At 40.7% G+C, this 14,423-nt stretch overlaps 1 protein-coding gene across 2 annotated transcripts; it reads right to left on the bottom strand.

The window, feature by feature from the left end:
• Positions 1–443: 443 nt before the first annotated feature.
• rhot1b (ras homolog family member T1) lies at positions 444–14,417 on the bottom strand. Of its 2 annotated transcripts, XM_040024629.1 has the most exons (20): positions 14,018–14,417; positions 13,058–13,116; positions 12,815–12,896; positions 12,667–12,710; positions 12,527–12,580; positions 12,314–12,366; positions 11,025–11,133; positions 9,861–9,962; positions 9,624–9,722; positions 9,410–9,518; positions 9,197–9,317; positions 8,915–8,999; positions 8,302–8,447; positions 7,660–7,760; positions 7,383–7,513; positions 6,897–6,980; positions 5,112–5,234; positions 4,802–5,004; positions 3,100–3,222; positions 444–1,662 (listed from the first exon to the last, which is right to left on the bottom strand). In XM_040024629.1, exons 1-20 carry the CDS (start codon positions 14,052–14,054, stop codon positions 1,545–1,547), a joined length of 1,983 nt encoding a protein of 660 aa, XP_039880563.1. In that variant the 5' UTR covers positions 14,055–14,417; the 3' UTR covers positions 444–1,544. The 2 variants fall into 2 exon arrangements, with proteins under 2 accessions (XP_039880563.1, XP_039880564.1); XM_040024630.1 differs by lacking the exon at positions 3,100–3,222.
• Between the last annotated feature and the right edge of the window lie 6 nt (positions 14,418–14,423).

The raw sequence follows: 14,423 nt of genomic DNA, 5'->3' as shown, positions 1-14,423 counted from the left end.
TGTGTGTGTGTGTGTGTGTGTGTGTGTGTGTGTGTGTGTGTGTGTGTGTGTGTGTGTGTGTGTATATATATATATATATATATATATAAAAACATGGACAGGCTTGAGTCAGAATCAGACTGTATGGCTCACAATCTGGTTTTAGCCACTGATGGAGATTTTTTTTTTTTTTAAGCAACGCTGCCCTCTTGTGTTAAGGTAAACCTTATTTCCAAATTGTTGCACACCGAATATAATCTGGAGAAAGACAGGCCTAGAAGAGGACAAGAGGAAAGTTAAGAGTGTAGTAAACATCCTGAATATAAAAGCATGAATAAAGAAGTTACTGTTTTTCAATAATTTAATTAGTTGTGAATAAATAACGGAGTCTTCGGGAGATAACAACTTTCAAAAAAAGAAAATCTTTGACCTGAAACACAATAAAATAACTCCAGTACACCACATTGTTCAGATATATTTATTCAATGTAAACTCTTGGAAAGGCAGGGATGAATGAATACAGAAACCAAGCAGTGAAGCAAGTAGCTGCATTTGGTTGAAAATGAGCATCTAGAGAAAATTATTACACCTTTTGTAACCAGGAGAGATCGGCGAGTCCTCGATTTTGGGGACTTTACAAGCAATGAGGAGAAGCTGTGAAGACGTTGGGCTACAATAATTCTTAAAACACTGAACTGTCATCAAAAAGTTTGAAGCATGCAAACTTTATGACAAGTACTTGCATACATACAGATAAAATGTAAAGTGACCAACATAGGAAGACATGAGAGAGCGCAGCAGACCTTTCGTTTCACACATTCACTTCCACTGATATAATCTTGATCCACTCAGGTAGCAACAAAAAAATAAAGCAAACATTTAAAAAAATAAAATTTAAAAAAAAATAATAATAATGTGCATCCAGGCATTTGGCCATTAAAGGAAATCCTAATTTCTGCCAGGTGATAATGATGAAAGATTGTGCTGTTAATAGCTCTGCAGTCAGTGCTGAAATGTGACTCAAAAGTGGCCTTTTAGACACAAATAAATCAAACGTACACACAGTCTACGCTATAATACAGTATTTACATCTTCTTCTAAAGAAATACTTGCATATGGTACACATCACAAGCCTTATCGTACTGAAAGTGACACTAAATTGTTCATCATATCAGCAAGCAACCAAAAAAAATAGCTTTTTACGTAACTCAGTATGACTAACCAGCAGCTCAACCTTGTTTCTTTTCATATAAATATATTATCTTTATTTTCACAGGACAGATTGAGCAAATTAGCATTTGGTAGAAAATTAAATATTTCTTTGTATCGTCCCCAAAGAGAAACAGAAATGAAAATGCAAAAAAAAACCAAAAAACAAAAAACCCTAAATGTTTGCTTATTTGCACATAAATCTCTTATTTTTAAACGGGGCTTATTAAACAACAGAATTATGAGTGATTTTCCATAAGGTTAATTCAATGAAAACAGGAAAATCAAAACTTCCGACTGGTCAAATTAGCTTTTATGTACCCCGGGTAGTGAGGGCTGGACTGAATGCTGAAGGATCACCGCGTTTTGAGCAGCACTCTGTACATGGCGAATCCCAGCACTGCAAACACCGTGGCTCCAACGCTCGCTCTCAGCCAGAAGGTCGAGCTCTTCAGGTCCGCTTGGCTAACGTGTCTGTTAAATAGAGGGATGCAGAGTGTAGAGACATATGTAAAGAGTCAAAAAACAAAAAAAAACAACTGATTTTCTGTATCATATAACCCTGTTTTCACTTGGCTTTAAATTTCATTTTTGTGCGACTGGGTTAAAACAGCTAAGATGTAGTTACATTTGTCGCCATCATGTGTATTCATGGTGTCCGATTTAACTCACATCGTGTTACTGACTATATGACCGGTACGCCTGTGGTGGATGAGCATGGGAAAAACCACTGAGTTAAACTGATTTAAGTAGGAAACCACACTACAAAAGACATGCGGCTAAGTTTCTCCCAGACAACCCGGCAGGTTGTTTGAGTGACTCGTGTGTTGTTGTTGGTTTATTACATCTGGATTTAACGCCGTCAACTTGTGACTGATCACCCAAGATGATGCATTTTAAAACTAAGTGTGAACAGGATCACAGATAATTCATTACTAGGACAGAAGTGACTCACAGACATCTCATCCTGTTTAACATCGAAACAAAAATTAAACTATTTCTCTTCCCCGATTAGCTCTCAACTTTCCAATAAAAGTGACAAACAGATCAAATAAGCAGTGACATTAGTTGCAAAGAAGGATCGCATAGAAATGAACATTGAGAAAATATTGATGAGCGGATGACAGAACAAACAGAGAGCTGTGACATATTGAGACGCTGAAGCAAAAGCCAGTCAAACAGATGAGGGACTTAAGAGGTTTATAGTTACGGATGCATGAGACAGCGAGACCAGAAATGAGTTGTGACAACTCTGTTAGATGAGACGGCTGAGGCACAGTGACATATGCAAAGCTGATACCAACAGAATGACAATCAGATTGAAGTCAAACACTGGGAAAAAAATGATGATGATGAAGTCTTTATAAAAAAGAAAGCAATATCAAGATTGAGCAAAATGAGGACAACTAAAAAGGACTGTAGAGGGAAAGCGAGTAAACTTAATGGCCTTTCTATTCTTCATTACAGAACAGCAATAGAAATGCAGTATAAGAAATAAAGTATGAAAGACTGGAACTTCAACAAAATCAGATTAGACAGAAACAAGCATCATATATGCCGTGAGAAGCATTTAAACAGATCTACAGCAACACTGAAGGCTCATGTTGCTCCAAAGGAAAGTTACTAATATTGAGCAAATCTAATATTTTCTGTACATTTGTATAGGAATGAGGATATGAGGTTTTTGCATGGATGAGTTAAGGTTCACCACCATCCTCGAATTTGGCGATTAAGAATTAACGGGAAAGAACTGGTCCCTTTGGTGCAACCAGCCGGGTCTGCTGCTGTGTTACAAATGATGATGCCACAGAAAAAAGAAAAAAAAAAAGCAGCTTAAGAATGAAAACGCGAAAAACATAAAAATGATAAACGCCAACACGTCAACAAAGATAAGAGAAGTTTGTAAGAGACCTTCGGAGTACGACAGCGTAGAGTTTGGCCCTGACCGTCTGCAGCAGCTCAGAGTTGAGGAAGTTCTGACACAAGCAGAATGTGCACCGGTTACAAGTGCACATGCAGCGCAGCCGGGCGTGGCTGAGGAGAGACACAGGGTACGTACACGCACACACGCCAACAAACATACAGACAAACAGGACACATACGACAAACAAAAACAAAGTTAAAAGCTGAAAGAGGCCGCCACCATTAAAAGGCTCCAGTGTAGTTCAGATCACAAGAGAAGCAGCTTGATAAAAGGCTAAATGTTTCTCCTTTTGAGAGAAAAAGAAAATGTTACCTAATATGCTGATCTTTTAAATATTATTTCTACAAAAACAAAGAAAAGAAAATTCAAGCAAATTAAAGAATTTTTAAGAAACCTGAGAAAACAGAAACAGTGATAAAAGCAAAAAAACAAAATCTCAATCTACCTGAAACAGTCACTAGAAAAGGCATTGGCCATGGAGGCGCCTCCAGCTTAAACACTTGAATCTCAGACAATAAAGTTGACCTCCTCAAGATTAAAGTCTCTGTGCAATCGTATAATAGCACAACGTGCAGCGAGGTGATTTACGTTGACAGTAAAGTGAAGCCTGACTGATGGCATGAGTGTGATGCTCAGGGAGAGATCACTATTACAGCTCAGCAGGAGGCCCGTGTATCCACAGTGGAAAACACAGTGGCATCAGACTAAAAGCAACATGTCCAGAGACCAGTGAAGTGCATTAATGCGTGTCGAGTGAGGCGCATGATGACAAATACTGACACTTGCAGACAGCAGGAGCATCCCCAGAGGGGACCTGGGAATATTACACAGAGTACAGCTCGGTATTTAAACTGTCAGACTAATCTTAACCATATGGGGGGGGGGGGGTATTCTATGATTCATCAGATTTATTTCTACAGTTGGGTCTTAAAGGGCAGAAAATCCTCAAGGACTACAGGAAACACAATTAAAACTTTGCAAGTTGCCTCCTTTTACAGCAGCAAACGAGAACTGTGACTCAGCTGCTTCATCACCTCAGACCACAACATCCTCTAAAACTTATGTTTGGAGCCAGAGCGGAGGATTTAGAGGACTATATTGTCGGTCCGCATTTCCAGACCCGAGGGAGATATAACGAATGCTCTAAATTGTATTAAAAACCTCATCCAGCACCAACAGCTTTAATAAAAATTACCAAACATAAATAATATAGGATTTATGTAATCATTTGCAGGAAACAAGAAAACTATGAGATTACAGCTGCAGTTAATAAATGCATATAAATCTTCCTCTTCTGGCTGATGATTTATACTCATCATATCCTTATATCATAGTTAAAGGGTTAACAATATATAAATAGAAAAAATAAAAACAGGATATCATGAAGAAAAACATATTTTCCACAAATCTTCTCATTCTAATTTGTCGGCTAAGCTCATCTCACAGCTGCGAAACTAAAGCTGCACTTCAATTAAAACTCAGACAATGCCCTCCAATAACAGACAAGACAGCTAAGTGGGATTAACTTCAGTTAGCACTAATAAATAATTGGATTTCTCTGAATTAAATACAATTCACTATGTTCTTAGTTACCTTTTTACCCTTTCGGGAATCTAATCTGAAAATGTGACTCGTAACAAAGTATCACATTTACAGTCAGGTTGATGTTTCAAATTTCTGCATACTTACGGATACATAGCCATGGTGGTAAGTTTGGTGTAGATGTCTCTGTTGGGTGCTGAGGCTGCGTTACAAGTGAAAGACTGAGGCGGGGGCATCTTGTGCCTCCGACAGAACTCCAGAGGACTGCAGCCATACATCTGCTTGACCTCTGGCAGGTCTGACTTTGCTGCAATCATCATACATGGTGTCTTGCTGTCCATGAAGTATTGCTGAAGGAGAAAGACTTGTTAATGAATGATTATGGTTGTGGTGGTCTTTTGTTTTAAGTGGAAAAACATCTGTTTTGGTACAGTGTGAACACTAAAAACAGTTTTACCTTGAAAACCTTGGCGCAGTACTCAAAGGAGTAAGGGTTGCTGACGTCATAGACTAGGCAGACGATGTCACAGGCCAGATCAGCGTCAGACAGGTAGTCGAAGTCAGGAAACACTTCGTGAAGCTGGAGAGGTAAGGTGGTTAAAATTAATTGGTTAAAGTGGAAATACTCTCTTTTCTAAATCTCTTAATTAAAATCCACTAAGCTAGAGGAACACAGCTGAGTTTGAACCTTAGTTCCTTTAATTTGGCACATCCCTAGTGGTCACAGTTGCTTAAATAGCTTGTAAAATGTGTGTGGACTTTATGTTAGATGCTGAGTTTGTGCTAATTTGACTCAGTTTACTGTGATCTCATTCGGCAGTGCTGCTGGCATTTTTCAATTGCTTCCTAGAATTCCAGTTTTTAAAATTTGTGTGTCTAGGAGGTGCGTTGGAGTTCATCTAGTGTTTGGAAACAGCGACTCTTGGAATGAATTTCATTTTAGGGTAAAAGTTGCAGGGACACAAATCCGTAAACAGTGAGAAGTGTACAAGAAAATGTGTTTTCAGTGCATTGGGTGAGGGACACACAAAGTGCTGGTTTCCCTTAGACCAGCAACTTTGTTTGTCCCCGTCTTACCCTGCTAGCCAAGTTCATGAGTGCAACCAAGTCCGTGTTAAAAATAACAAATAAAATGAGCATTCATTGTGCTCCAGATCTGATGACCAGATCACCAGAGGGCCCCATAGACCTTTGTTGTTTCTGTTTGACACAGACATTGATGTCTTGTCTCAGTGCAGGTTTGATGTCCATGATGAAATTGCAGACACACAAGTTGAGGAATTTGTACAGGGAGCGATCTAAAAATAGCAGCTGTGCTGTAAGCAGAACCAGTGCAACCCAGAAGTGCACAAGCACATGACATTACAGAGGGAAAATGGTCGAAGTCAGATAGATAGATACTTACTTTTAGTTAACTACTGTACAGTAAGTATCTAACCAGTTTAAAAACCAACCCACAGTGATGAAAACCAAAGTGACGAGAAGCACACAACCATCCAAGGACAACAGAGTGAATCACACTCATTAATTATTTGTTCTCCAGCTGCCTATAAGTGCCAAGACAAACAGGGTTGTTGTGCTTCACTATGGATGCCAGGACAGAGGGAGTGGAATCCACCCTGGAGGGTGAACCTTTTAAAGGTCCTTTAACCAGTGTCAAAACAAACAGTGCAGTCAATGTGCAAATCAATACCATTTCAACTATTGAGGTTCATCTGCTAAATGTTGCCATCTAAAAGAAGCCAGTATGCTATGGTATTCGATATTTTGCCTACAACTTTACAACAACTGTTCTTCTGTATCCCTACAGCACATGCACTGTGCTTGCACTTTGTCAAAATAGGCACAGCAGTGCTAATGCCTTTGTTAAGCAAGTACAAATGCTGGCTTGACAAAAGCATTAAGCGAGCATGATAAGAAGCTTACATAGAGCGAGCTAAGAACAGCCAACCTCAAGCTGGGCTGGCCTTCATGGATCACAGTTGACAACCTCACGTACAAGACACAGCGGTACATGCACAGTACAAAATGTATTTGTACCGTTACTGAAGGTCAGCACATACATAATGTGTAATAAAAGTATAGGAGCTACATTAAAGTGCCCAATATGAGAAATAATTAGAGTAACTTTATGTTACAAAAAAAATCTGCCTGGAAGACAGTGTCCACACTGCAAGGATAGAAGATATATGTGCCGTCATGTGTTTTCATTAATGATTAAAGCAGTGTGTTTGATACTCACGAGAAGGTATTTCTCCTGGCCGTAAACATAGGTTGTATTGATGGCATAGTAGGATCTGTGCTCCTCTTTAATGGTCTTCTGGCGCTGAGAAGACAGAAGAGGATCTGGCGTTAATTAAAACATGATGTGAATGACATTTTCAATACATGCAGCAATGCAAAAATATATATATATTGACATAATCCCAAATGTACAGAGTTAAGGCATTTAAATAAACCTTTTTACTGGAACTTTTTTTTTGATACTTGCTGTGTCTCAGAGTAAACACGTCAGTCAGGGTAAAGCAAAACATGTTTATGGCAAAGCCTGAAATCCAGTTCAGGCAGCCCAATCTAAGCCTCTCACATAATACACCCCACAAACATGCAAAACACCTTTCTGAATACCTCTTCAATATGTTACTGCATGCCTATGTGCACTGCTCATTCTATAGCTATTGCAATGCTGGTGTAGTGGATGGCTGAGCTGGTGCTTAGTTCTGCTTACCATGAGGTTTCTACCCAGAAAGGCTTGTAGGAAGCCACTCTTGCCACTGCCAATGTCTCCAAAAACATTACAGCGGAAGACGCTGCGCTGGGTCTGCTTCTTCTGCAGGTCAATCTTCTTATCCCTGGTCACTGCAGGAAGGAAACCACATACAAACACAAGTACCAGAGGATCAGTTCAGACAGCTGCTGTGCACAGTCCAACAGAGTCAACTACACCATTTAACTGTTCTTAAAACAGTTTTGTGATTAAATGAGGATTACGTGGTAGAGTTTACCTGTAATTCCTGCAGCTTGGGACTCCTGCTCAGCAATTATTGAGTAACCAAGATACCCCAAATACTCCAAACATCTTTGAACATCCAGATAAGTTGTTAACCTGAACAAAAGGCAGCTGAAGTTAAGACACATGAACTCATATACAGTAATGTAACTAATATTATTTTATATTTAAATGACAATATTAAAATCATCAGTTTATTATTTAAATAGTTCTTCGTTGTGTCCCTGAATTGTCCTGACCCATCAGGGCAAGGACACAGGACGTTCCTGTATCAGAATTTGTCTGTAGGGTTGTAAGAGCTGTGGGGTGGGACCTCCATTAATTGGGCTTTCCCTGACAGATCCTGCAGATAGCTTACTCAATTCGGATGCCACATGAAAACTTTGGACTCTTTGTTATGCTCTCTCCTGTCAGTGCTTTTTAGAGTGTGGTGAAAAGCACTGGAAGTGGGAGACCATTGCCACCGGGGAGGAACATTACTTTAGGGATACGTTTGGTTTTACACTGTGTCCTTGTAAATGCCAGTTTCAAAGGTTTCTGTAGTGTCAGTGGTTTTACTGTTATGGCTGATCAGTCAATCGGAGCATTCAACAAGCAGAAACATATAAACATGGACACCAGTTTAATGCCTACTTACGTCCACTGTGAGAGATACCCCTGGTAGGTGATCCAGCCTTGGTCATTAGTGCAAACTGTGTTATTGACATCTGGCCCCCAGGGCATGTAGGGAAAAACATCAAACAAGTCCCTCAGCTCCTCTGGTGACAAGGCACAGTCACGGTCCTAACAGACACAAGGATCAGTTATACAGCTACACCTAAATAACGAGCAGGGTGCTCGTGACAGGAATAATTTCCTGTGGGATTTTGTGGGTGAATGTACACTGAACAAACTGCTCTAGTTTGATAGACTTCAGAAAAAGAATGGACTAAGCTGGCTGTCTGTCACTTCTACCTGAGAAAACAAACATGACAGACTGAAGGCACACATTCACAGCGGGACACTAATCACTATGAGAGAAAGCAGATCTTGACACAAGCTGTCACTTTCACTCTTTGACTCTTCTAACCTCATGGCTAATTCTCCCTGCCAATCCCTCCTCAGCTGCAAGGAGTTACATCACACCTCAGCAGGTGGTCACACTTGACTGTGGGAAAGTGCCTTCCTAAATGTCAATCAGCAACTTCTTGTTTGTGTCTCATCAGGGTGAAGGCCAACATAAATACAGAACCAGATATACAGGACTGTACCTTATCGTGTTTGTCAAAGACGCTCTGGAGGAAGAGGTAGGCATTATGGTTGAGCTCAGTAGTGCAGTCTGGGGGAATTTTCAACCTAGAGAGGGAGAAATAACATTTATTCATATTTAACACATAAAATAAATGCAAGCATATTTTAAAAATGTATCAAACAAGCAAATACGGAAGGAAATGATTCAACAGAGTGCCACAAACCAACAGCCGAATGGAAATATAATGAGGTGCAAGAGCAGGAGCAGATTTTAGTTGCTTAGATGTCAAAGTAAAACTCACGGAGGGAAGAGATAGTCCTGATTTAACTCCAGGTCATCATCATATCCGAATCGCCTGAGTACTGTCCAGGTTGTTTCATGGCGTCCTCGCTGAATGAACAGCGTGTGGAGAAACAAAAATCCTGGAGAGGAAAAATAAATAAATCTCAGGAATCCCACTGTGAGGCGAGCTTGTATATACATAAGCATCAGAAATACGTCCCATCACTCCTACCTTTAAGAGTGAGGCCGTTGTCACACACGCCATCAATTAAATTCTTCCTCACCACATTTTTTACATCCTCTAACGCCTGAGGCTCCAACGGGGTGTTGAAGCACGTCCGCTATGGGCAGACAGGCAAATGTTGTTATCTGAATTAGCTCACCGTCTCCCACCGAAAGGAGGGAACAATAAAGACCGCCTGGATATTCTATTTTAACCAGTTTACCTGAAAAAAGTTGAGCTCGTTGTCGTTGAGATTACCATCGTTATCTAGGTCTGACACTTTGAAGATTCGAGTGAGAGCTTTTACACAAAGTGGCTTCATCTGAAAAATCATGGACACACATCAAACGTTCTTTAAACAAAAGCAGGTTCTGCTAAGAGTTCAAATCCAGCCCGTAATGTGAAACAAACTCAGAACACTAAACAGCTCAAGAGTCATGTAGTGTACATTTATCCTTACATCTTTTTTCTCTGGACAGTAGAGGGGACCAGTGGGGTGGAGAACTGCCTTTTGAGCATAGTAGAAAAGCTCGGAGATGTTCTTCAGGTTCTTTGCTGAACACTATAAACAACAAGGAAGAAGAAAACGTGCACACATGTGCACACACACAGACACTCTGTTCAGTGCTGTAATGCGGTTCTGGTATCGAAGTGGTTCATTTGAAAGCCCCATTAATACGCAGTGTGAGGCTTCTTGATCTCATAAGTATTATATGTGGCACTGTGAGCAAACAGTCCAGTCAGCAAAGGGCCATCCCTGTTTACCTACCTGTGTGTGTGTGTGTGTGTGTATTTTGGTGACTAAGTAGTTGCCAGACAGGGTATTAACACACGTGATCTGTCTGAGCGGCGCACCCGCTCCAATTAACAGACTGAAAAAAAAAACCCACAGGTGTCAGGAGGTAGTGAACTAACTTCAACAGAAAGCAAACTTGGTAGAAACTGGTGAGGGTTTTTTGGTTTTTCATATCGAGGAGTTGAATTCGTGCTGAATTCAAAGTTCTAAACAGGTTATGGCTTAAACTCGTGACCCTTTACAGTTGTTTGACTTCCTAGATTTAAATACTTATGCAGAAATACCACTATTTTCAGGAAGAATTAAAAAAGGGAACCAAAAGGCATCACTCACACAAATGCAACAGGCCAAATTAGGTCAGTGTTTACAAGCAAGACAACAATAGTCAATATACTGTAAGTGGCAAAGATTATCTTTAGGCTGTTAACCTCCCTAGTTTATACTTAAATATCAAGTTAGCCAATCACACTGCAGCAACTCTGTTTCTATATTAACATCCGCAAGACTTTAATTGTTTAACTGTTTAAATGACATGTCTGTTAAGATCCCTTAAAAGCAACAATGGCTAAAAAAGTGTGGATGTCCTTATTAAGAGAAAAAAAATGCCGTTCTTCTTTGTTCCTGTAAAGATGGAAGTTTCTGCACAAAGGTCATTGTAATTAATTGTTATCAACTCTGTTGTGTTTCTTCCTCTTTAGGTTCAGCACAAAATAGAAGAATGTACTGATGTCCACTGTCTGAAGCAAACTATTTAAATTCTTGCAATCTGCCATTCTGTGTTTTATTGTTGAGAAATGGTGGCAGCAATAAGAGTGGTGACTGTCTCACCTCAACGCAAGTCTCTATCTCACTGTACTGGTTCATAATGGGAAGTATGGTCTCCATGCTGCTGTGCTCCACCAAATCAGACTTGTTCCCCACCAGGATCAGGGGAACCCTGAAAATGTCAACACCACAAAGCAAAGTGATTAACAGACAATAACTGCTTGATATACACCAACTAGCCCCTTTATTAGGTATACCTGTTCAAATTATTTTTAACACAAATGTCTAATCAGCCAATCACACGGCAGGAACACCATGCATTTAGACATGTTCATGCAGACATGTTCATGCTAACTTGCTGAACTGAGCACCAGAATGGAGAAGAAACGTGATTTGAGTGACTGTGACAGACGGGCTGGCCTAAGCATTTTGGAAAATGTGAATCTAGTTTGTGGCATTTTCCCCACACAACCATCTTTAGGGTTTACAGAGAAAACTGGCAGATCTTTGGGTGAAAAGGCCTTGTTGATGCAAGAGGTCAGAGTAGAATTACCAGTGTTTCAAACATCAGCAGAAAGGCAACAGTATAAAGCACTTAAACAACAGCAACCGCTGACCAAAGACGCTGGTGGTGATGTAAAGGTGTGAGGGTAATTTTGCTGGCAAACTTTTAGGCCCCTTAGCACCCACTGAGCATCGATTAAACACTTCAGCCACCTGGGTATTTTTCCATGTCCGTCCCTTTATGACCACATCTTCTGTTGGCTGCTTCTAGTCACAAAGTTCAAATTGTCTCAAACTGATTTCTTGAACACTTGACACTGAGTTCACTGCACTCAAATAAGCTTCACAGTCACTAGATCTCAGTCTAATAGAGCACCCTTGGAATGTGGTGAAAGGGAGGAGTCACATGATGGATTTGCAGCAACTGTGTGACGCCATAATGACAAGATGCAAATCGCTGAGGAATGTCTACACCAGGGAGAGCTATGATAGTTCTGACTGGCTCCAACCCAGTACTAGCAATGTGTACCTAATAAAGTGACCAGTGAGTATACATATCAGTTCTTTTTTTGGTGAACCTGCTTGTGTGAAATGTGACACTTCTACTGCTGCTTTTTGCTTAGAGTGAAGACACTGTAAGGGGGAAAAAAAAACCATTAATCATCCCGGGAGTGTAGGTCATTACATTAACCACTACTTGAAAATTACCAGGTTTGGCTTCCTGCTACAGGACCTAATATTTTGCAGCTGCCTGTCCTGTCACACACAACTGCACAAACTGAGAATCTGATCCCACTCTCTTCTTACATTTGGTGGAAAACAAAAGCCCAGAATATTTCTGTACGTACCTGCTGTCCTTGTCTGTGTTCTCTGTAATGAGGGGGATCCAGTGGCTCGTCACCTATGAAAACACAAGTAGATACGATAAAAGATTTTCTCAGTTCAGAGAGACATGATACCCAATTCTTTAGTATCACGCTGTCACACCAGAGTCTTACATATTATACAGTTCAGCTGATATACAAACTAAATATGGAAATTCTGGCAGCAGAGGAGCTCACCTTCTCTATAGACTTCTTGTTGTTGACAGCGTAGACAATGCAAATCACATTTGCCTACAGGACAGATCAACACATAAGCATTAAGCTTTTACATGAACCCGAAAACTTTTCACTGAGCAAAGCAAAATCCACAGACTCACCTTGGAAATCTCCTGAAATAACTGCTCATCCGTCTGCTCTGCCTCTGTGGAGGGAAGATGAGCTTGCTTAAGTAAAACAAGGATGCTCCAATTCTTTATTTATAAAACACACACGCGCACACACACAAAGTAATGTTCCTTCAAATACCAGAGTAATCCACAATGTGTGTGGGAACTCTCTCCGGTGTAACATCAGCCGGTATGGTAATTTCTTCAGCTCGATAGGGAACCTGGGACACAGAGATGTTTAGAGCTGGCTACAGGGCGTAAATAGCACAGTCAAATCAATGCAAAATAAGGTGAATAGTGGGCACGTTTAATCCCAGATGGGTACAGTAACATTAAGTTATTAAGTGATTAAGTTTCTGGCAAAACAGAAATGCATTCATACCACATCTGGGAACTCCTCGCTGACCAGTGACATGATGAGAGAGGTCTTCCCCACCTTGGCTGCAGATGGAGAGAAGGAGACAGTTAAGTGACATATTTAGTGTGTTTAGCAAACCCTCATTACTCATAAGCATAATGTATTATTATTACTGAGACACGTTTCTGTAGATGTTTAAGAAAATACAGGTTAGACGTGTGACCCATCAATTTTAGCCTTCATTTCTGAGGACACCAGATGTCCCACTTTATGGGAGCAACTTTGGAAGTCTGTCATTTCTTGTGCAAAGAGAAATTTGCCAATCACTGGATGCACCTCTTCTGAAACTCAAAGATGACCACCAGTCAGATATCAGATAAAATAACAATAAACAGTTCTTGCAATAAAAAATGGAATACACAGGAGTACAAAGAGCATATACCAAAATGTTAAGTACTGTATTTAGCCTGAAACTGAGAAAACGTGTGGAGACAAAGTACTTCTTCCTGCGCAGACATAACCCCAACGTGTAAAACAAAGCCCATCACATCCCAATAATTCAGATGCTTGAAAGGCTGTGATGTTACCTGACAGAACCCAACTTTCAAGGAGATAGATAGATAGATAGATAGATAGATGCAAAGCGCAGTGAATTCACATGTATACTGTAGTGTACATGTGAAATTAGGGCAATCAGATTGCAATACCATCAAGAGTGTGCACCATCAAAGTGGTAAACTGAGGTTAGGTGAATAATAGAAAAGAAATTATCCGCCTAACTGCTCTAAAAAGCTACAGTGGGGGATAGCATGGCCAAGATAAGCTCCAATAACACATACAGAGCTCATCGTGATGAAGACACTGCTCAGCATCACATGTCCAGCTGTCTGGCAGCAGCAGTGCAATTCAAAGTGTGCACTAAAAGGCTGACTCTGCAGTCAACAAACACACTGCAAACACAGCTTTATCTAAAGCCTTACTTACGCTCTCCCACTAATAATATCCTCACGTCTTTGCGCATCTTCCCCGGCGTCGTCAACCACGTCGGCAGACCGGTCTGTGTGCAACATTTATGCTCCTGTCTGTCTGGATGAAGGATACAGCCAGCCACTTCTACGCGGCCTGGCTCGCTTGCTAACAGCTACGTTCGCATTTCAGCCCCCGTCTGCTCAGCTTCAACGCAAACTCCACACGGTTAGAGAGAGCCCTACAAAGCGTCAGATGCCCAGGGTGCCGAAAACGCTGTTCTTCTTTCTTACTGTACTCTACCGTGCATACTGTCACACAGCCAGCAGGGAGCTCACACGAACAGCCAGATAACCACACAAACTTGACTGTTACAACACCATCGGCTGCTAGCTGTCGGCCACGCCCCTCCTCGGGTCAGCTG

Source organism: Simochromis diagramma, unplaced genomic scaffold, assembly GCF_900408965.1.
Source record: "Simochromis diagramma unplaced genomic scaffold, fSimDia1.1 OVJJ01000302.1, whole genome shotgun sequence".
NCBI lineage: Eukaryota > Metazoa > Chordata > Actinopteri > Cichliformes > Cichlidae > Simochromis > Simochromis diagramma.
This window is presented reverse-complemented; position numbering and strand designations above follow the sequence as displayed.